At 35.8% G+C, this 23,554-nt stretch overlaps 2 protein-coding genes, 1 long non-coding RNA gene and 2 pseudogenes across 6 annotated transcripts; 1 reads left to right on the top strand and 4 right to left on the bottom strand.

The window, feature by feature from the left end:
* Window positions 1-1,713: 1,713 nt before the first annotated feature.
* LOC104731442 (uncharacterized) lies at window positions 1,714-3,577 on the top strand. The gene is made up of 4 exons (XR_758612.3): window positions 1,714-2,319; window positions 2,456-2,584; window positions 3,055-3,234; window positions 3,322-3,577. It is a non-coding gene; the product is annotated as an uncharacterized LOC104731442 (long non-coding RNA).
* Window positions 3,578-5,843: 2,266 nt separating this feature from the next.
* LOC147930415 (uncharacterized) lies at window positions 5,844-6,698 on the bottom strand. The gene is made up of 2 exons (XM_087476857.1): window positions 6,548-6,698; window positions 5,844-6,283 (listed from the first exon to the last, which is right to left on the bottom strand). The coding sequence occupies exons 1-2, from the start codon at window positions 6,696-6,698 to the stop codon at window positions 5,844-5,846; spliced, it is 591 nt and encodes a 196-aa protein (XP_087332983.1).
* A 10,011-nt stretch (window positions 6,699-16,709) lies between these two features.
* On the bottom strand, window positions 16,710-17,999 carry LOC147930414 (dof zinc finger protein DOF4.5 pseudogene; annotated as a pseudogene). Its single transcript, XR_015574352.1, has 3 exons — window positions 17,860-17,999; window positions 17,528-17,640; window positions 16,710-17,402 (listed from the first exon to the last, which is right to left on the bottom strand). The product of XR_015574352.1 is annotated as a dof zinc finger protein DOF4.5 pseudogene (transcript).
* A 1,394-nt stretch (window positions 18,000-19,393) lies between these two features.
* LOC109125008 (dof zinc finger protein DOF4.5 pseudogene) lies at window positions 19,394-20,645 on the bottom strand (annotated as a pseudogene). The gene has a single exon (XR_015574784.1). The product of XR_015574784.1 is annotated as a dof zinc finger protein DOF4.5 pseudogene (transcript).
* Window positions 20,646-21,357: 712 nt separating this feature from the next.
* LOC104731439 (adrenodoxin-like protein 2, mitochondrial) lies at window positions 21,358-23,514 on the bottom strand. 2 transcript variants are annotated; one of them, XM_087478847.1, is made up of 8 exons: window positions 23,342-23,514; window positions 23,138-23,229; window positions 22,980-23,047; window positions 22,399-22,511; window positions 22,192-22,298; window positions 21,983-22,032; window positions 21,809-21,891; window positions 21,358-21,714 (listed from the first exon to the last, which is right to left on the bottom strand). In XM_087478847.1, exons 2-8 carry the CDS (start codon window positions 23,193-23,195, stop codon window positions 21,600-21,602), a joined length of 594 nt encoding a protein of 197 aa, XP_087334973.1. In that variant the 5' UTR covers window positions 23,196-23,229; window positions 23,342-23,514; the 3' UTR covers window positions 21,358-21,599. The 2 variants fall into 2 exon arrangements, with proteins under 2 accessions (XP_087334973.1, XP_087334974.1); XM_087478848.1 differs by lacking the exon at window positions 23,138-23,229 and having other exon boundaries at window positions 22,980-23,073; window positions 23,342-23,491.
* Between the last annotated feature and the right edge of the window lie 40 nt (window positions 23,515-23,554).

The following is a 23,554-nucleotide window of genomic DNA, read 5'->3' as shown; positions in this document are numbered from 1 at the left end:
GAAAGCTATGCTAAACCTTTCGATGAGACTGAAGGAAACAACAATGAGGAAGTTAATTATTACCCGGCTGTATATCGTGTGGCCATATTTGTTGCGCTGAGTCTTGCTTTCTCAGCAGTTGCATCTGATAGTTTCTTTAGTACAAAGCCTTCACCTTTGCATTCAGGACAGATTCCTGAACCGAGACAAGCTTCACATTCTTTCATAGAAGCCTGCAAATTCAATTAACAGAGATAAACCAAACAATAAGGATCCTCAAGATATTGGGCTTGTTCGTTTGGCTGCCGCAGGTACCTGCGGCTGCGGCAGACGCAGGTACCTGCGGCTGCGGCAGACGCAGATATGGTTGTTTGTTTGCTTGCCGCAGGTACCTGCGTCATGACGCTGCGGCAAACGCTGCGACGACCTGCGTCTAATATTTTTAAACGTTGTTTCAATTCAGCGGTTAAAAACATAAACACAGCCGCTGCCATATTCAACCCGCATCCATCTCCAACTGTTAGTCGATTCTTTCTTCCGCGATTGGCTTCCAAATCACCGTTGCTACTTATCTCTTTCTCCCCAGTCCTTAAGAATCCATACTCTTCCTCTGATTCCAGGTCATTCGATTCAAAACCTTCAAGCTTCAAGCTTCAAATTCCATATTCATCGATCGTTTCGTCTCGCAACCGAGAGAGAGAGAGACGGAAAAAAAATCGAGCAAATGTTTTTATTTTCTCTTTTGATTTATTCTTTCAGTCAATACAAAAACGACACGTATCGCCTTTTAAACAAAGAATCGATCTCTTATATAAGGGGAGATCTTACATTTTTTTCCAATTCTGATTATTTTTTTTTACCCAAAAACCTAAGAACTCTATCATCATCCCCCGATAAACAAGGTCTTAGCTTCTTTACAAGGTTACATTTACTTTGTAGTTTGTTTGTACGGATCATTAGTTACGTTACACCAATTTTCTGACATTCACTCTTTTGTGTTAATAGTGGCACTAACAATTTGTCTTCAGCTCCTCTTATAACTCGCGTTTGGCCATTATTAGGTAATTCGATAAAAGGAAGTCCAAATTGAGATACATAATAGCATGCTTTTGGTGAACCAAATTAGAGTCAAACCAAACCCAACAAAAATTATTCAATCTGGTGGACAGCTTCTTCTTTTTTTTTTTTTTTGGTTTGGTAGGTCTAGTAACTAGTAGTAACTATTTAAAGTTATTTTAAAAAAGAAGAATTTTGCTTTTCAAAGAAGGATCTTCTTTAGCCAGGTTGTTATCACTTTTGATCTGTTTGTCAGACGCGACTCTAGTTTAAAATGCAAGGTCCAACAAACAAAACACCTCCATACGATGTAGCCGTGGCATACTACACACTTAAACTCATAAATGCACACACTAATATTTTTCTCTATATTGACAACTTTCTGGTATAGCAAATACTGTAGTATTATCGATTTTATATACTTATTATATTAAACAATAAAACTAATTCGGTTTAAGAAGCGAGTCAAGCGGTGACTTTATGAGTTTGTGAATTAAGTGTGTAGTATGCCACGCTGTAGCCGTAGAGACACAGAATTTTGCGGTCAAGATGAATAGGTCGAAACAATTTGGAAACTGTTGTCATCAATATAAACTAGCTGACGACCAAAAAAGATATAAACTATGTTGAGTCCACAATCATATATATATGATAGAATATGTGCTAATTCTTTTATACATACAGATGCTCTAATATCCCCTTTTGTGTGTGCAAAAGATACTCTAAGAACATGTCCAGTGGTGTTTTTTTTGGGTACTCATACAATTTCTAGAGCAAAAAGAAAAGAAAAATTAAAAGAATTGGCCCACAAAAACTCAGAACCATTTCTCTGAGAAGTATAGGAAGGAACGGTGAAGACACGGTACGTGTCAATTTCTGGTTGGGTTTGGATAAAATATAAACACAGTTTTTTTTTTGTTTTCTCATTTTTTTTTTTCTCTCTCTCTTTCCTCTCTCTATTTCCTCCTCTCGACGAACCGGCTTCTTTGTCTTCTCCATAGCTGATCGATCTAATACTCAGTTGTTTCTGTAATCAGCGGTGATGATTGATGGCTTCTAACGATCCAAAAAATGGCGGAGGTTTCTTCGCCTCTATTGGTTTATCCATCACCAATTTCGGATCGGTCATGTCCAAATCAGTTTAACGGGTAATGAATTCAAAATCCCCATAAACAATTTCTCGTTTTCAGATCCTCCATTCTTCAGCTGGGATGGATTCACATGCTTCTTATGCTGGAAACTATGGTGGGATGTTATATTAATTCATCTGGTTGGGATTTGAAGGTTTGTGTTCAATTGTTGAGCTAGAATTGGGGGATTTTCGTCTGCTAAATATTTTGTCCCTCACATTCACATAACGACGACTCATTCAGGAGCATATTCTCCACTGACCAGCTCTCCTTTTGATGATGATGCGCAGGAATTGTGTGTGATGTGATTTGATTCAACAAAAACAGGCAAGTTACAACAGAGGAAGGGGATAATAAAGCTCGTGAGTTTGGTGCTTTGTTCATGGAGACTAGTGCCAAAGATGGGTTCAACATTCAGGGTACACACTAGATTCTAATAACAGTTGGTGTGGAGAAACTATGTTTTCTGTGTTCATCATTTCCGTTGCTTTGATGTTAAATGGGAACTAAGAGAGAAATACGCATTGGCAGCTTGCTGTGCTGGTAATATGATGTTAGTACATGTGCCCGTCTCATCCCTGATAATCTTGTTCCTTGTTCTGCCTGTTTTAAGTTTGTTAGCTTGTAATATTTCAGAGGCTTGCTAGTTTTTTAAGTATCTTCATCTGTGTGTTGATAACTGGAATTTCATCACTGCATAAACGCTTACACTTGATATTGGTGTTCTTTGTACTGTTTGTAGTCTCTAGATGTGTTAAGAGAATCACATTTGATGCTAAGCTCCACTAGTGAATGAGTTATTTGCTCATAATTACATTAAAAATGTAGTTGGGTTGGGTAGCCAATGATATAGGTTTGGTTGTTTTCAATTTCTGTAATTTTTTATTAGATTGAGAGGTATAAAGCAGAGATTAAGAAGCTTCAGAAATCAGAAGAGAAGAGAAGAGAAACGGTTTGAAGAGAAGAGAAAGCCAAAGATATAGTGAAGACATATATAAGTGCAAAGGAAAAAGCTGGCAAGTGAAGAAACGCATAGACATTGGCTGATTACAAACGGAGAATATCGTAGGTCTGTTCTCATCTCTTCTTTTGAAGCTCCTGTTGTGCTTTCTCAATAAAACTCAGGTCTGTTCTCATCTCTTCTTTTGTGGTCCAGCGAATTGATGAACGTCTGCTCTTGGAAACTGCATTGCCTGCAGTGATCTCACATTGATCGATACCTATGTTTAAATTTGTTTTTGTTTGGATGAGACACACACAACAACATCTCCAAGTGTAAATGTCAAGAGATTTTTATACTCTATTGTTTCAAGAATAGATTGGCAGGCTAGATACTGAATATTGCAGCTTGTTCAAATTCTACATTTCTTGTCAAGATATTATCTTTGCTAAAGGTTTCAGGCTTCTCTTTAGGGGATCTGTTTTTGATTCAATTAAAAGGTTTATATACAATTTGATTCAACTAAAGATTACATATAATTAAGAAACTTGCAATTGTTTTAAAAATTTGAATTATGATGATTAAGCAACTTTGATAGGGTTTCTCTATTGGAAGGATGATTTTGATTGAAGTACTTAGAGAGTTGCTTTGATTAATTTAATATTAATGAAATGATTAGTTTATTTTTGAGCAATCCATATGGGTTGCTCCATTGGACATGGTCTAATATCCTTGTGATCAATACTGTTCATCTTCAGTACAAAGGCAGCTATATCTATGAACAAAGTTAATATTAATGTTCTAACAATTAATTTATATGACAGTATAACACCAACTTCTATTATTATAAAAACTATATTTTCAATCTCAACTGCCTTATATTTCCAATATCATTTAAGAAAGTGGCAGTTTTGGGTTTAGGAAAATCGGAGATAACATTTGTTTTCTAGCCAACAACTTGTACCAAATTATAATAGTTTTTTATAGTTCTTCCTAGAAATACATAAACGTAGTAATTCAGTTACTTTTTTTCTTCAAACAAATCAGTTATTTTTTTTAATTAAATAGAAGTTTGTTAAATTTTTGACAAAAGAAAGTCATTCATTTTCACCTAAATAAGACTACAAATATTATACATTTGAAAGAAGATATATTTCAATTAATTTACAAGTTTTAGATCATTATTGATTGGTCATGACATAGATGTAAACTCATTTTATTTAGATTATCTGTCTACTTTATTATTTAACAATGACTATATATATATTTTTTTTTGGTTGAAATGTTAAATGGATTCTTCCGCTTTATCACAATCCCAAGCAGCTGGAAGTGTACAAATGCTTCCGTGGCTTTCAAACTGAATTGGTGGTAGAGCATCAACCAACTCCTTCCCTGTAAATCCTGTTATGACTACTCTCCTCTGCTTAGGAAAAGGAAGATCGCTTTTACCTCCTTCTTCTTCTTTTTCTTCTTGGTACTTCTTCTGGTGCTTCTTTGCTTGCACATGAGAGTGAGTAGAATGATCATAGATGCTTTTGAGATTGTTGAATTTGGCTCCTCCACGTGCGCGAGGTCTGTCCATGCATGCTTTGACATCGTATGTATTTGCACCACAGCTTTAATTAAGAATGAGAATGTTAGAGAGTGGAACCAAGAAAGAATCTATACTAATATTTTTGCAGCAGTTTTTGCTCAAAAATACTTTTTGGAAAGTTTTTACATTTAATGCATCGACGTTAATATTAGTTACCAAAATTTTAAAGTTAATTATAGGTAAGATTTTTAAAAATAAGGAAATCTTTCTACCTCATTTAAACATAAATATATAATTCCCTTTCATTTTTATTTGAATTTATATTTAAATTATTTTGAATTATTCTATAATACATTTAGTTAATAAAATTGTAATTTTTTCTGCATATGATGTAATACAAATTTTTTAAAACGGACATATATTACTCAATAGATGAATAAAAAAATACGGGTACAATATCCCACATAGTCTAAAAAAATTGGGCAATGTTTCAGAGTCAACTATAAAAGATACCAAAATGATTCCAAATATAAATGAGTAGAAAGCTTGATTTATCAGTCATTCAAACTTTAAAAACTTTTATTTGGTATATTCCGATTCTTTATTTTAAAGATTTTTAAAAGGTTAAATATGAAAAATATTTAAAACTTTTAAAAAGTTAAATATGAAAAATATTTTCTAGCCAACAACTTGTACCAAATTATAATATTTTAAAAGTTTTAAATATTTTTCATATTTAACCTTTTAAAAATCTTTAAAATAAAGAAAATTACTACGTTTATGTACTTCCTAGAAATACATAAAACGTAGTAATTTAGTTACTATTTTTTTCTTCAAAAATATCAGTTATTTTTTTTAATTAAATAGAAGTTCGTTTAATTTTTTGACAAAAGAAAGTAATTAATTTTCACCTAGATAAGACTACAAATATTATACATTTGAAAGAAGATATATTTCAATTAATTTATAAGTTTTAGATCATTACTGATTGGTCATGACATAGATGTAAACTCATTTTATTTAGATTATCTGTCTACTTTATTATTTAACAATGACTTTTTTTTTTTTTGGTTGAAATGTTAAATTTATTTACCAACAAAAAAAAGAATATAATTACGAAGGTTTGGTAAAGTTTGGAAAGAATAGAAAATGATGGAGGTGAGTCTAAACAAAGACTCAGACAAAGAATTCAAAACAAAAACAGTCACAAGGAGGGCGCACAGAGCGAGGTCCAACGCGTCAAGAGACCGCTATATTTTCTTGGAGGCAAGTAGTTGAGGCTCATTATACGAACCGTGACGTCTTTCTCAATCAACCTTGTCAGTTGCGGAACAGATAGGTAACCCGCACGGTGGTTCCGTCTATTTCTCTCTCGCCAAACATGGTAGATTACAGCTTGGAACAGCAAACGAGCAAGAGCTGCATCAGTCGCTAGTGATGTCTTGCCCAGGAGTGCAGCGAGCGTGGCATTCCAATCCGGAGTTGTACGGCGTCGCAAGAGAGGAGTACACAGATCAGCCCAGATGGAGAAGAAGTACAAACATGCAGAAAATAGGTGATCACGAGTTTCATCTCGTTCACCGCACAGAGGAAACCGCAGAGCTTGACCCCATAACCCATTCGTTGTCCCGCAGAAAGTCGATCCTTGACGGCAAGCCAAGCAATGAAAAAAAAATATAGGGATGGCTTGGGGAAACCATATGAGTGTAGACCAAGAAACCTTCGGTGAGGTATCACGTATGAGATTCCACATGCATTTAGAAGAAAAAGAGGAGCGATACTCACCCTGCTGATACATCCAGAGCACCTTATCTCGTCCAGCGGTAGCAATGGGAGGAGAGATCAGAGATGTGATTGATGATATATGCAACAGCCCGATAGATGGGACCTCTTGCTATGCGGATAGACCAACTTTGATCATGACCAATCTCAGCTCCAATAGCGTGGCGGGAATACCAATGTGTTGAGGGCCAATATCCCCAACAACATCTATTAAATGGCCAGCACCGGTCCAGTTATCCCACCAAAAACTAGTAGAGTGACCATCCTTGACCTCCATACGTATAAGAGAGAAAGCAAAGTGGTCGCAACTTTAAGATTTTTTTCCAAATCCAAAAACCCAACGTTCCAAACACGAACACTCCAAAACGATGCATTAGGTAGAAGATAGCGGTGTGACCAAGCAACCAATAGAGATCCAAAAGCAGTAAATAAACGCCAATTTACGCTGAGAACAAAAACAAGCGAGGAAATCACGCAACAATCTAATACCCAGACCGCCCTCTGCCTTTGGTTTACAAACATCCTCCCATGCGACCTTTGCTTGTGAGTGATTCAGAGGAGAACTGGGCCATAGAAAGGAGTTACACAAGCTACCAATCACATCAAAACAGCCCTTTGGGAGCCACAACACGGAACACCAAAAGTTTGCGATACTTGCTATGACAGACTGAATAAGTTGGAGACTGAATAGCTGTCCCGAATATAAGTTTGCTATGATACTTGCTATGTCTTGGTTGTGAGGGGGAGGCCAAGGCATTTAATTGGTAGACTTTCTTTAGGAATGCCTAACCGCTCTGCTTCACTTACAATACTCTACGAATTTCGGCCTGCAACAAAAATTGCAGATTTGGAAGCATTGATAAACAGACCGGAGAGCTTGCCAAAAGCATCTAGAACAGACATTAAGCCTTGAAGGGAAGAAGCATCACCATCAATGAACTCTTAAGATATTATCCGCAAAACTGAGATGTGTGAGACCCATGTCTTTACAACGAGGATGAAATCCAAACTGACCCTGTAACGTTGCCTTGTTTAACAAACGAGAGAAATCATTGTTCACAATGACATACAGGTAGGGAGATAAGGAACAACCTTGTTGAAGCCCGCGTGAACTCGGAAAGAAACCCTCAAGCTCACCATTCATGGCCACAGAGAACGATGCAGTGCAGAGGCATATATAAACCCAGTGAACAAACTGATCTGGTAGTCTTATTGCTTTTAAAACCGCAGTTATGAAAGGCCACTCAACAGTGTCAAAAGCTTTTCATATGTCCAGCTTGAGAACGCTGCGAGGAGCAATAGTCTTTTGATCGTGGTAGGAGCTGTTGTCTTGGGGATCAAGGAAAGGATGGTGGCATTGACCCCCGAGGGATGAAACCGTAGAGAAAATAAGATTGAACTGCGGTTACAAAGTCCTTCCCAACAATAGGCCATGCAGATCGATAAAACTCCAATAGATAGCCATCGGGTCCAGAAGCCTTATTCGATGGCATAGAGAACAATACATTACGGATTTCCTCTGCGGTAATGTCACGAACTAAAGCACTGGCCGTATGATCATCACAACGGTAATCAATAAGCTCTGTTAAAAAACTCTCTTGGACCTCCTCTATATTATCCGGTCTCGTTTGGAGGAACCTCTGGAAATGGCCTGCTGCTTCTTGTTTAATGGCTGGTAATTCCTTGAGCTCTTCCTCTGTTGCCGTGATTAGCCGACGTATCGCATTTTTTGACGCATGAGCTTGCGTAGTGCGATGAAAGAATGCAGTGCTATGATCACCAAACTTCATCCAGCTCAGTATAGATTTTTGGTAATAAAACTGTTCTTCAATCCCAGCCAGATGGTTCCACGTATCAGTTGCCACAGACACCGCCTCAAATGTTTCGGTGTTTGGCGATGCGAGTGCTATGTTTTGACAAGCACAAAGCTCCTCAAAAGCCTCCTTTGTTTTTTGAGGAATGTCTCCATACTTTTCCTTATTGAGAGCTCGCATACTGAACTTGAGTTTCTTAAGTTTCCGATGAAACAGGAAGAGTGCTGAACGGGAGAAATAAAGGGGCTCAAACGAATCCCAAACCTGCTGGACAGAAGAGAGGAACTGTTGAGAGTGAGTACCAAACATATAGGAGGTTGGCGGGTCTGTTGAGAGTGAGTAGACAGATGCACACTGCAACGACAGTGGTCTGAAACTCCACAAGTCTCGAAGCTAGCATAGGAGGTTGGGAATGAAAGTAAAAGTTGTTTTTAGGTTGAAGCTTTCAATTTCTCATTTCTGCTTAGATTACAAGAGAGAGTTTACAAGCTTATTTATATCTTAGAAACATAAACCCTAGATGCTTTCTCGATGATTCTAGAGTCTTCTGCCAGCTGTCATGTTCTTCTTGAGCAGGACGGATCAAGGGCTGCAAAACGGTTTGACAGCTTGACTGTCTCCGTACTGTCCTCAACGAGTTTTGCTTTGCCTCGTTTCTTGTCTTCTTGTGACATTACCGTTGCAGGAGATATTAAACTCTTGGACTGGCTTTGGTTAACTCGATTGGGCTTTGTTAACTTGTTTAGGCCCATAGCTTCCTTTCCCAGATCGACACCGTTTTGAGCAGAAACCAAAAATTCTGATTTTGGTGTTGTTCTGTTTCACTGTCAACGTCTTCAGGGCCACACGTTCGCGAACGTAGTGATGATCAACATCAAAATGTTTTGTGCGGGAGTGGAACGCGGGATTGGCCATTAAGTAAACCGCCGAGAGATTGTCACAGTAGAGCTCTGGAGTGGTGTGTAGAGGAACATTCAAGTCTCGCAGAACAGAGCTCATCCACTTGATTTCTGAAGCTGTTTCTGACATGCTTCTGTACTCTGCTTCAGTGGAGCTTTTCGAGACAGTAGGCTGTTTCTTAGACGACCAAGAGATAAGATTTGGACCCATAAACGTACAATAGCCACCTACAGATCTTCTTGTGGCTTTACAGTTTGCATAATCACTGTCACTGTAAGTCGTGAGAGCATTGTCATCCTCGTAATCACAATCACTGTAGGCGCTAATTGTATAGTCACCATTCCTCGTGTAGGTTATGCCCATTGTAATTGTTCCCTTGACATATCTCAGTATGCGTTTGAGCAGATGGAAATCGGACATGGTGGGTTTGTGCATCTTCTGACACACATAATTAGCAGCAAATTGAATATCCGGTCGAGTCAATATGAGATATTGAAGTTTACCAGCCAAACTGCGAAAATATGTTGGCTCCATGAACTCTTTATCTTGATCTAGTACTTTATCAAGCTCTAGGGGTAGTGGTTTTGGCATGGGAGCGCAGTTCTCCATCTGAGCAGTGACTAGGAGATCCTCTGCATATTTTTGCTGAGACATGAACATACCATCAGGAAAATATTGAAGCTGTATACCAAGGAAATAATGAGCTCTGCCCAAATCCTTCATTCTGAACTGTTTATTGAGTTCATCTAGCAGATAAGTGAGGGTTTTTGAGTTGCTACCAGTGACTATCATGTCGTCAACATAGAGCAGCAGAAAGATCAGGTCGTTGTTGCGTGAGTAGACAAAGAGTGAAGGATCCCACAAGCTGCATATAAAACCAAATTCCAAGAGAAAGGTACTAAATTTGTCATACCATGCTCTAGGAGACTGCTTCAGGCCATATAAAGACTTGTGAAGGAGACACACATAGTCTGGCTTATCTTGATCAACAAATCCTGCTGGTTGTTTCATATAAACTGTTTCTTCAAGGTCTCCATGGAGAAATGCATTTTTAACATCCATTTGTTTTAATTCCCAGTTATTGCAGACTGCAACATGAAACACCATCCTTACTGTTGGTGTTCTGACCACAGGGCTGTAAGTTTCCAAGTAGTCTATCCCTTCCTCTTGATCAAAGCCCTTTGCCACCAACCGTGCTTTGAGCTTATTGAGAGTTCCATCAGCATTCAGTTTAGTACGAAACACCCACTTGCTTCCTAGAACATGCATTTCTGGCTCCGGAGGCACTAGAGTCCAAGTCATAACCTCTTTGCATGTAGACATCTCCTCTCCCATTGCTCCTGTCGAGCCAGGACCTTTTAAAGCTGCTGAGACAGTCTTTGGTTCTGGATAGGAGACCTTGTGTGTCATAAGTGCATACCGTGGATTGGGCTTACGAATGCCATCCTTTCCCCTCGTGATCATTGGGTGTGAGTTCTGACTGGGAGAAGGTTGGTTGTCATCATCACTAGAAGAAAGTTCATCTGAAGACACCGTTGAGGCGTTTTCCTGTGAATGAAAAACATTGTCGCCAATAGAAGCAGGTTTGGAGCCTGTCGTACGCTCAGAACATTCCTCACTCACAGGCGCAGCAACGACATCATGGAATTGAGAGGAGTTTGGCAATGATGAAACAGCTGGAACCGTTGCAGGAGTAGACACCACAGAGTCTACATTGACCGGAATGAAGCTTTTATGCCAGGCAGAGAGTAACAGAGTCACTGTTTCTGGATGCAGGGCTTTATAAATTGTGGAGAAAGGGTAAGTAGCCTCATCGAAGATCACATGTCTGCTTATGTAGACTCTTCCCGTGGGAGGATACAAACATCGATATCCTAGACAGGTTTCTTTCTGTGTAGTTTTTCATATGGAGAGATTGAATCTACCAATGCTGATGTTGGTAGAAGATTAATCAAGAAATTGGCTGTGTAAAAAGCTTCCACCCAGTATTTTAGAGGAAGTTTGCCTTGAAATAACATTGACATGCCTAATTCAGTGACATGTCTATGCTTGCGCTCAGCTAAGTCATTCTGTTGTGGTGTATGAGGACAAGAGAGAAACTGTTGGATCCCATGTTCTTGCAAATGTTTCAGAAACTGTGTACTGATGAACTCTCCACCTCCATCACACTGGAAGCCTTTGATTCTGCACTCAAACTGATTTTCCACCATCTTTTGAAATAGAACAAATATTTGAAAGAAGTCTGATTTCATTTTCAGTGGAAAGAGCCAACTGAACCGTGAAAAGTTGTCCACAAACACTACATAATATCGAAAACCTTGAAAAGAAATTATTGGAGAGGGCCCCCACAGATCACAGTGAACCCTCTCAAGAGGTTTTGTTGCAGTAAAAGAAGAAGCAGAAAATGGAAGCCTTGAGCTTTTTCCCAGCTGACATGCTTCACACACTGACTTGATAAACTTGTTGATAGAAATAGAACCACTTTTCTCGAGCTGCTGAAGGACTTGAGAGTTAGGATGCCCCAGTCTTCTATGCCAGACTTCATCACTGGTTGAGTGCTTCTGCGTGGAGTAGAAGACATGAGGTTTTGGTTCCTCCAGCCGGTACTGATCGTTATGCAGGCTTCCCATTACCAACAGCTTCTTTGAGACCTTATCATTTATACACACCCCATCACAATCAAAAGCAACAAAACATGGATAATCTGTGGTAAGTTTCGAGACAGACAGTAATGACTTAGCAATGTCGGGACAAACAAGGACGTCTTTAAGAGGCATTTTACCTGAAGTTGAAGCAATACTGGTTGAGCCTGTGTGAGTTATTGGAGGAAATGAACCATCACCTACCATTACCGAATCATTACCGTGATATGGTTGTGCCTGTTGCAGGTTTTGAACTGTGTTGGTAACATGGGCAGAGGAGCCTGAGTCCGGAAGCCAATCTGCACCATGTTGATCTGTTACCTCTGTGATCCTCATTGCAGCTAGAGCGCGTGGAACATCCTCATACTGATATCCATTGTCGAATCTGTGCCAACATTTGAGTGCAGGATGTCCTGTTTTACCACATATCTGACACACCACTGAGCTGCGAGTCGTCTGAGAACCATCAGAGGAGATCTGTTGATGAAAGCCGCGTCCTCTTGTCGAGAAGGAGCCTCTTCCCCGACCGTATCGGTTGCCATTGCCTCTCCCCCTAGAGTTGTTCTGGTGATAGTACTCGCTTGTTGGTTGAGAGACATGAAAGGCAACATGAGGCGTAACCAACGCAGCAGTCTCAGATAGATATCCCACAAGTCGATCATCATATCCAGTTAACTTTGGGATTACATCATCTAAGGTAAGATTTGGAGAGCTATCAACAAGAGTTTCAATAGTGGTTTTGATTGGCTCATATTCTCTTCCTAGACCATTCATTGCAGCAAAGATTTTCATTTTCTCAGTCACAGGACTATCAACTGAAGCTAGCTGGTCACAGATTCCCTTAAGATCCCTAAGGTAAGATTCCATAGTTCTATCCTTCTTATCTAGAGTCTGTAAACGCCTTTGAAGCTCAAACAGCCTAGATGAGGATACTCTGTTAAAATGATTAGCTAGACACATCCATACCTGGTGTGAAGTAGAACAGCTAGTCACCACACTCAGTATGTCCTCCGAGAAAGATCCCAAAAGCCAAGACTTGACAACCTGATCTGTACGGTGCCAAGTCGAGTACTCTGGATTTGTTGCCTCTGTTCTGGTGCCATCAAGACTTGTTGCAACCGCTGTGGTGCTTGGAGCAGAGATAGAACCAGTAACAAATCCCAGCAAGCCTTGACCCGCCAAGAATGACTCGAACTGACTTTTCCACAGGATGTAGTTCTTTTGCGTAAGCGTAACCGTAACACAGTTGGAAATGTTTAAAGACGGAACTGAATAAGAGGCCATGGATGCTAAAGCCATGTGCTCTGATACCATGAAAGTAAAAGTTGTTTTTAGGTTGAAGCTTTCAATTTCTCATTTCTGCTTAGATTACAAGAGAGAGTTTACAAGCTTATTTATATCTTAGAAACATAAACCCTAGATGTTTTCTCGATGATTCTAGAGTCTTCCGCCAGCTGTCATGATCTTCTTGAGCAGGACGGATCAAGGGCTGCAAAACGGTTTGACAGCTTGACTGTCTCCGTACTGTCCTCAACGAGTTTTGCTTTGCCTCGTTTCTTGTCTTCTTGTGACATTACCGTTGCAGGAGATATTAAACTCTTGGACTGGCTTTGGTTAACTCGATTGGGCTTTGTTAACTTGTTTAGGCCCATAGCTTCCTTTCCCAGATCGACACCATTTTGAGCAGAAACCAAAAATTCTGATTTTGGTGTTGTTCTGTTATCAGGGAAAACCTGTTCCCAAACATCATTCACAAGAGCACGATCCAGCTTCTTACCAATGGGATTGTCAGCCTGATTATTCCACCAAGTAAACTGAGGACCAACATAGGCCAGATCCGCCAACTCACATCCTGATATCAGAGATTGAAAAACTAGTAACACCGGAAACGTTCACAGGAGTAGTACCACGAGAATGTTCCGAGGAAGCCAAAGTTTCATTAAAGTCGCCCATAATAACCCAAGGGAACCTGCCTTGAGCAAAACGATTGTGATTCTCTTGTATATCCTCCCAAAAGCAACAATCTGACGGCTTGAGAATTAAACGCTTACACACAAGAGACCACAAACTGAGACCCCGTCTTTGACATAACCCAACATGTAATAATCTGAGAACTTTTGTAGAGGATTTGAACCATGACATCCTCACGAGTCACGCCAACATACCCAAATCCTGCCTAGTCTGTGATAATCATAATTTGTTTCTGCTTTCCAACCAGGAAGAACAAAGTCAAAAATAGACGGAAAATTGTCCTCTTGAACACGAGTCTCAAGTAGACAACCAAAAAACGGCTAAGCTGATTTACACCATTATCCAACTACATTATGTTTACGCATTTTGTAGATTCCACGAAAAAAGAGACGACATAATCATTAGTGCTTCCCAAGGAAAGCCTTCTTGGATGGTTGTGTGGAAGTAGCCATAAGCTGGTCTTTGCGTGTCACTATCAGCTTAGAACGTGGGCGAGATCTCCCACGCTGTGATTTGAGTTGACTAGAAGAAGGGAAAATCTTTTGGGAGCCACCCTCATGTCATGTGTATCCTCAGAGTGAGATTCACCCTCATCCACACCCTCCGAATCAATCTCACCATCTTCACAAGTTATTATTTAACAATTACTTAGAAATTTGTTTTGTAAAAATAATAATTTATTATTCCATATATCATATTAATATGTGATTTTGATACTTTCAGAAATAAATTTATAAATGATTTTGACTAAACAATTGATATAATTATAATAATAAATGTATATTTATAATTATTAATTTATATTTCTCTTTACTAACTATCTATTATTGCAATAATTATATATATAATTGTTTATGTCAAACATATATTTAGCAAAAATAAAGATAATAGTATCCAATTTCAACCGAATCATTAAAAAAAGAAGTCAATTATAGATTAATATAAATATTAATATATTTGGTAAAAAGATACAGTTACTTAAGTGAAAACTAGATTTTAACTCGCGGTACACCGCGGGATAATTTTGTATAGCTAAAACTTTTAAATTTTAAATTACATTTGTTTTTTTGTTAATATTATTTGTTTTTTTTAGGGTTTAAGATTGTAAAATTTTATTTTGATTATCAATTCTAGAATTTCACGAATGGTGCAATTTGTTGTTACATAATCATAATAAATCAACTTAATTAGATATGTCTAATATTCTAAAATTGATAGTGTTAACAAAACAATAAGATGTTTTTGTCGTGCCAACAACTTCAACAGCTTCAAAACAATTATAAATAGGTTATTGAAAATAACCTAATTTTAATAATTTTCAACACCACATTTTTGTCATGCCAACAGCTTCCTATTTATAATATTTTTCTATATGGTTCTTCTAGGGGTGCAAAAAAACCGTAATGCAAAAAACCGAACCAAACCAAACCGAAATAAATGGTTTGGTTTGGTTATGGTTTAGTCTAAAAAACCATTTGGTTGTCATATTTATTAACCAAATGGTTTAGGTTTGGTTTGGTTAAAAACCGTAAAACCGAATGGCTTTTTTGATTTTTAATAAAAATTTGGAATACTTATATATAAGTATATGTGTGCAGTTTATAATATATTTAATAATGTCTTTAAGAATATTTTTATTGGATTTATAGTTATTTAAATTATTTTCTTTGGATTTTACTTTTTAAAATATTTGGAAGCTTTGGGTTTACGAAACTAGATTTAGATTATGTTTTTTTAAGTTATGTATATCTTATTGACTGATATATTATTTCTATTGTTTGTTTATTTTATGCAGTAAACATAATTTTTTTTTTGCAAAATATAGAATAACCTAATAAAACCGTAACCAAACCGAAACTAAACCGAAACTAAACTGAAACCGAACCAAGATACATATGGTTTTTATATGGTTTTATTTTTATAAAACCAAAAAACCGTAAACCGAGAAAACCAAACCGTAACCAAACCAAAATAGATATGGTTTCTATATGGTTTCAATTTTATAAAACTAAAAAAACCGTAAACCAAAAAAACCGACCAAAACCAAACCGAAAAACCGAACGCCCACCGCCCCACCCCTAGGTTCTTCCCATATATTCATAGTTACCTAGAAATACATAAAATTAGTAAACTAGTCACTTTTTTTTTCTTTGTCAAAAATCAATTATTTTTTATTAAAAACATAGAAATTCTTTAAATTGTTGACAAAGGAAACTGAGAGTCATTCATTTTCACCCAAATAGGACTATAAATATTATATTTAAAGGCAATATATATCAATTAATTTCTAAGTTTTAAATCCTTATTGATTGGTCATAACAGATATGTAAGCTCACTTTATTTGGATTATCTATCTACTTTATTATTTAACAACTACTAAATTGACATTTTAGGAATTTTTTTAAAACTTATTAGTTTTATATATCTATTAATAATTGATTTTGACCCAATAAATGATAATATAAAAATGTATATTTTATAAATATTAATTTATATTTCTCTTTATTAACTATCTATGATTGCAATAAATATATAATTAATTATGTCAAACATATACTATTTAGCAAAAAGAACCCCAATTTCAATTGAATCATTAAACAAAAAAAGTCATTTATAGATTAATATAAAAATAAATTTGGTAAAAAGAAAGTTACTTAAGTGTTCAAGAAGTTAAGTATCAAGTGCCATTGATGAGGAATGAGGTTAACTTAGATTGTCTAAATCTCTATTGATTACATAACGATTTATGTTGGACGTAATTTGTTTCCGCTCCAATCATGTTTTTAAAATACTCTGAAAATTAGTTTGTGATTTGGCTCAAGACACCTAATTATAAGTTTGTAACCATATAACATAACCAAGAAAGATATATGCAGATTGCAAAACAATGAAACGAACTGGGGATTACTAGAAGGAACAATAAATAATTAATATTATTTTACAAAGGAAAGATACAAAAGATTAGAGAAGCAATTTATTTCTGAATTTTAAGAAACAAAAGATGCAAACTTTATAATAAAATACAAAAACCAATAGAAAACATAAAAGAGAAACATTTGACTTTTATTTTATTATAAATAGAAAACAGTTAATACGGTTAAGAGTCTTAAGGACCATGCTTCTCTAGATGACACGGATGCTTAATCACACTGTTGTATCTGATCTTGTTTTTGTTGTCGTTATACATCATGGTCATGTCAGATCTTCTGCTTCCATTAGTGCTGGCGTACGTCATGATTCATGGTCAGAGTGTTGTTGAAGCTATGGTTCCACTTGTATTGCTCCATGCCATAACCGTTGTAATTATCAACATAACCACCACCAATTGATTGGTTTATGAAAGGATTTGTACTGGATCCAACATTGTAATAATCATGTTCAAATGATCCATCTTGGAAATCCAGGCGATGATTTGGTTGGAAACTTTGAGATAGAGGAGGCACATTTGGTACCATATTACCACGAATATCAGACAAAGAACCAAAATGGTTTCCAATAGTAGCAGCAGCAATAGAAGAAGAAGAAGCATCAAAAGATCCAACAAACTCATTGCTTTCTTGAACATACGAGAAAGGTTGATGATTAACCTGTTGGATGTCAGGGGACCTTATCATTTTCATGAGCAGCTTCAAGGATGTTCATTCCAATGGGGACCTTAAGAACATGAAAATGCATGTATGTTCTAACATTTAGGCAACAATACTTGTGCATTAGTGATCGTGTCTACATTTGTTGTTGTAAACGAGTTGAATGTGGTTCTGAGATAAATATGAACTTACTTTTCTGTTTCTTTGCCACCTTTTTCAGAGGCTGTGCTATATGATGCAGAAAACATATGATTATACGAGAAAAATGCTTCATGGAAATTCCTAGTTTGCCTTTGTGGAATTGGCTGTCGAGAAGAAAAAAAAGAGCATCACATACTAAATCAATTTAAGAAAACATGCCAGTCACCCAATAAAACCCAAGCTTCATAGCTAATTAACTTACACAAGTCACCACATATGTATTTTAAATCAAAATAATATAAGAAAACAAAGAAGAAAAGAAGAAGTACATAAAACAAAGGAACAATAAAATTCAAAACAATGTAAAATATATATAAATATACTTGAGTGAAGATGATTTCTCTAGCTTGATTCCTTCATTGGGTTTTGATAGAAATTAGTATTGTTGAATCTACATCGATAATTGTTTTTTACAGTCACCAAAATTTTATTATACATATGTAATTGAAAATTAAAAATAATAATAAGACAAAGAAGGAAGGAAGAAATGCATAAAGACAAAGAATAAAATTGAACAAAATATAAGATAAATCTAACAAAATATATAATCACGCTCTTACCATGAGTTTTGAACCCACACAAGAACATAAACAAAACAAATCAAAAATATTTAGATTTTGAGAATATAGTAAACAAAAAATATAATCAAACTCTTAATTGGGTTTTCAACCTATGCAAGAACATTATAAAAAACAATGAAAATATTTAGAATTTGGGATATGGTGGAGGAGGATGTGAGAATGGTTATTTATAGGATAAAAAGTGGTTGAAGTTACATTTCTAAAATAATTAAATTAGAAGAGTTACAATTATAATTAATATGTGTTTAAATGAAAAGGAATGGAAGAGAAAAAATCAATTCACAATTTATGTAATTTCAGTTACAACTTAGTAGTAAAGAATTAATTTAAAGTATGCATTAATATATATGATTAAATGTGTTGTTTAATTAAAAATAAATATTAAATTTTAAAAAATTAAACGTCAAATGGACCAATAAGGAGAGAGTGAAACTTTACTTTTATGTATATGATTTTTATATGGTTCTTCCCATATATTTATAGTTACCTAGAAATACATAAAATTAGGAAACTAGTCACTTTTTATTTTCTTTCTCAAAAATCAATTATTTTTTATTTAAAACATAGAGATCATTAAGTTGTTGACAAAAGAAAATGAGAGTCATTCATTTTCACCCAAATAAGACTATAAATATTAGATTTAAAGGCAATATATTTCAATTAGTTTCTATGTTTTACATCATTATTGATTGGTCATAATTAAGAGATATGTAAGCTCACTTTATTTAGATTATCTATCTACTTTATTATTTAACAACTACTAAATTGACATTTTAGGAATGTGTTTTAAAGTTATTAGTATTATATATCAATTAATAATTGACTTTGACCAAATAAATGATAATATAATAAATGTATATTTTATAATTATAATTTATATATCTCTTTATTAACTATCTATTATTGCATTAAATATATAATTAATTATGTCAAACAGATAATATTTAGTAAAAAGAACCCCAATTTCAATCGAATCATTAAACAAAAAAGTCATTTATAGATTAATATAAAAATAAATTTGGTAAAAAGGAAGTTACTTAAGTGTTCAAGAAGTTAATTATCAAGTGCCATTGATGAGGACTGAGGTTAACTTAGATTGTCTAAGTCTCTCTTGATTACATAACGGTTTATGTTGGACGTAATTTGTTTCCGCTCCAATCATGTTTTTAAAATACTCTGAAAATTAGTTTGTGATTAGGCTCAAGACACCTAATTATAACCATATAACATAACCAAGAAAGATATATGCAGATTGCAAAAAATTGAAACGAACTGGTGATTAAAAGATATTTATACATTATACTTTAAAAATAAAATAGATAATTAATATTATTATACAAAGGAAAAAAAAGATCAGAGAAGCAACTTATTTCTGAATCTTTTAAGAAACAAAAGATGGAAACTTAAAAGAAAAAAAAACCCAATAGAAAACATAAAAGAGAAACATTTGACTTTTATTTTATTATAAATAGAAAACAGTTAATACGGTTAAGAGTCTTAAGGACCATGCTTCTCTAGATGACAAGGATGCTTGATCACACTGTTGTATCTGATCTTGTTTTTGTTGTCGTTGTGCATCATGGTCATGTCAGATCCTCTGCTTCCACTAGTGCTGGCGTCATGATTCATGGTTAGAGTGTTGTTGAAGCTCTGGTTCCACTTGTATTGCTCCATGCCATAACCGTTGTAATTATCAACATAACCACCACCAATTGATTGGTTTATGAAAGGATTAGTACTGGATCCAACATTGTAATAATCATGTTCAAATGATCCATCTTGGAAATCCAGGCGATGATTTGGTTGGAAACTTTGAGATGGAGGAGGCACATTTGGTACCATATTACCACGAATATCAGACAAAGAACCAAAATGGTTTCCAACAGTAGCAGCAGCAACAGAAGAAGAAGAAGCACCAAAAGATCCAACAAACTCATTGCTTTCTTGAACATACGAGAAAGGTTGATGATTAACCTGTTCGATGTCAGGGGTAACCTGTTGGATGTCAGGAGAAACCATACGAGAAACAGGAGACTTATCTTTTCTAGCCTGCTTGGCTTTACGGCAGCCTCCACCAATTGGTACGTTCCTTAAAGCCCCACCATGAGTCCAGTATCTACGACAGTTCCTGCAAAAGTAGCGTGGCTGGGACACACGATAGTTGTTAAAGTAGCAGAACTTGGTGTTGTTGGAGCTACACCTTGCACACACTCGCGGTGGGGGCTTCACTCCATTCAGTTGTTGGTTGTCGTCTTCATCTGCGAAAACAATCAAGTTATCCATTTCTCTCATGAAGCACTTGATTTTTTGGGTTTAGACTATAAGACTTTGTTGTTGCTATGATATTTGGTGTTGGGAGGATGTCCCTTCTTATATAAGAAGAGATAGGGTTGAGAGTTAAGAAAGTGAGATTGAGAGCGCAACGTGTCAAAGATTGTGTATTAATAAAATCTGAAGATCTATCTATACACCATAAACCTTAGGCTAAGTTTAGTCAAAAACTAAAGATTTATTAATTTCTAACTCTTGTTTGTATATGAAAAATGGAGAATCAAGATATTTATAATTAAATGATTCAGTCTTATAAACACATACAAAATCTATTGAGAGTGTAATGACAATTTAAGGCAAATCAAATATAGATTGCATACATTTACTATAAGAGATAGAGTAATTGTAAGTGCCGCGTGTACTCAGGCTCTATCTTGATAATTTTTTTTATAGAGAAATATGTAAAATAGTTTACACATGGTAGAAAGAGTTGTTAATTGCCTAATTTTCTAAATGACAATGCATCTAAGTAATTAACTTTAGTAGATATTTAATAGTGATTTGTTTATAGAGAAAATATAACACGTGTGAGCGAGTGCGCGATTCACGCATGATCTTATTGGCGCATCAAAAAATATTATTGTAAAAGTTTGTTCTAAAGATTGACAAATTAATTATTATAAAAGTTATTAATAGAAACTTATATATGTTGAGTTAAATACAATTGGTGAAAATAGAAAGAGTTAAAGTTGTATATTGTCTATTAAATTGAAGAGATGGAACTAACAACAAAGTTTTGTCTTAACGTCACTAGTTTAGGCAAATATAAAGTTACTTGTTTTAATTGCTTGCTCTAAAAGTAATTCAACGGTCCTACAGTGGCCCAACTAACTCAACGTTTAAGACTACAAGCCCTTTAGACCGTTCCTGGCTTCCTACTGTGGGTATATTGAGATTAAATGCTCAACATGATCAAAGCGCTTTCGAATTTCTGATCATATGTATATTGATCTGTTCATCTATATCTTTAGCTTTGTCAAAAAAACTAAATCAAACTCAAGAAACAATAAGACAATGCTGCAATTGAAAGCTCACCGTCTGAAATACATTTGTATAACTCCCTAAGGGCAATTATATGTAATGAGTTTATTTTCGGATAGTAAACCAGTGTAAACTCAAAATAACCCCTCAGCTCCGAGGCTTTAGTGTGACTAGTGAGGTTTTGGAACAAACCCATCAACCGCAAAATTTCTGGTAGCTGAAGGAATGGCTAAGCGTACTCCATCTAGCTCTGGTTTGGCAATGACTTGACATCCCAATCGCGACCTATAGAACATTTTCAATGGAACATTTGTCAATATTTGCTTGTATTGAACCCCGATTGAAACCATCTAAAACGTAAGAGAGAGAGATAACTCACGTTTCTGTTAACCCAAAAGCAAGATCTAGCATATCATTCTCTTCATCTGTTGGTTCTTCGAGTTTGTTGTAGTATTCGGTTTCCTATCACAATTACAGTTTCAACTAATTGGTAAAACACAATTCATAATCATCTATATAGATGAGAGTGATTGTACGGGAGAGATGGTTTTACCATAACAATGACATGGCACGTCGAACATGCTAGAGAACCTTCACACGCCCCTAAAAATTTAGAAAAAGCAACCCGTAAATTTCCAATGAAAGGACCAATCTGAGACATTAGTTACTATCTATCTTGGTTTAAGCAAAAAAGCATCATCGAACAAATTTAAAAAAAAAAAAAAAAAAAGAAGAAATAGAAGAAATGGAAGAAGATTGTGCCTTCGAGTTCAATATCATTTTCATGAGCAGCTTCAAGGATGTTCATTCCAATGGGGACCTTAACATGAATTTCCTCTCCATCTTTATCAACAAAGATAACGTTTATCCTGAAAAGAACAGGCAAACAATACTTGTGCATAAATGACCGTGTCTACATTTGTTGTTGTAAACGAGTTGAATGTGGTTCTGAGATATATACGAACTTACTTTTCTGTTTCTTCGCCACCTTTTTCAGTGGCTGTGCTATATGATGCAGAAAACATATGATTATTCGAGAAAAATGCTTCATGGAAACTCCTAGTTTGCCTTTGTGGCATTGGCTGTCGAGAAGAAAAAAAAGAGCATCACATACTAAATCAAGTTAAGAGAACATGCCACTCTCCCAAAAACCCAAGCTTCATAGCTAATTAACTTACACAAGTCACCACATTAGTTTGAGCCAAAGCCAAATCGTTTTTTGTCTCTCTCTCTCTATTGATTGCTGAACTTATATTATCATCATTAAGCATCACATATCCTATAACTAGCTAAACCATTTCATGATACTGACAAGGGTGGTGTTCAGATTCCTAACAAAAACCAAACTTAGTATCAACAAGCTTCTATCCACAATTCACTCAGAGAAAACTAAAATTAAGAAATCACAGAACATATCTTAAAGCTTGAACGCATAACGGGAAGTGCCAATGTCTAATAAATAAACAGAATAAGATTCATATGAAAAATACTCAACTTAGACCAATGCAACAAACAATTTTCAAAACAGAGAACAAAACTCTCAGACTAACCGAAGATTGCAGATATTGGCCATAAGACCTTTGTAGAATCCTCATTCCACGCATTGAGAAATGCCTCTCTGCCCAAAAGCATAATACATGAGCTCTGCTTTCACCAGACCACCAAAAGCAAAACAACAAATTCAATTTCAAAAATTTTCAAAATATACCTCTTGGGAGCTCTTTAACAATGCGAGAACCTAATCTTGATAGCCTATTGAACAGCATGATTTTGGAGCCGCTACGCAATTCAAAATTTCACCTAATTGGGTGCCAAAAACAAAAAAAAAAATGCCAAGAATCTAAACATCTGGGAACTGATTCGAAGAACGATAAGACCAATCCATAGTAGAAAGAAGGAAAAAGGTGATTACTTTGAGAAAGATTCGACGAAAGCTGAGATTTTTCGGAGAGCTTGAAGATGGAGGACAGAGCTAAAAGAGGATTTAGGGTTCGTACTACGTGGCTCAAAGACAAACCTCCTCCGTCGCAAAATCTCAGCTCATTTCTCTCTCTCTTCCATTAGAATTCTAAACTAAACCCTTCTGGTTTATTCTTTGACTTCCCGATAAATTTTCAAACCCGTA

This window comes from Camelina sativa, chromosome 12 (assembly GCF_030686135.1).
Source record: "Camelina sativa cultivar CO46 ecotype springtype chromosome 12, ASM3068613v1".
NCBI lineage: Eukaryota > Viridiplantae > Streptophyta > Magnoliopsida > Brassicales > Brassicaceae > Camelina > Camelina sativa.
Note: the sequence above shows the minus strand (reverse complement) of the source record. Positions and strands in the feature narration are given on the sequence as shown.

Coding starts and splice junctions, on each gene's coding strand:
- LOC147930415 (XM_087476857.1), bottom strand. CDS start 6,698: ATGGAGGTCAAGGATGGTCACTCTACTAGTTTTTGGTGGGATAACTGG. Junction 6,284..6,547: donor ATTGGTCATGATCAAAGTTG/GTCTATCCGCAT, acceptor CTTGCCGTCAAG/GATCGACTTTCTGCGGGACA.
- LOC104731439 (XM_087478847.1), bottom strand. CDS start 23,195: ATGCTGTTCAATAGGCTATCAAGATTAGGTTCTCGCATTGTTAAAGAG. Junction 23,048..23,137: donor TGTTAAAGAGCTCCCAAGAG/GTATATTTTGAA, acceptor GCTTTTGGGCAG/AGAGGCATTTCTCAATGCGT. Junction 22,299..22,398: donor GGTGGCGAAGAAACAGAAAA/GTAAGTTCGTAT, acceptor TGTTCTTTTCAG/GATAAACGTTATCTTTGTTG.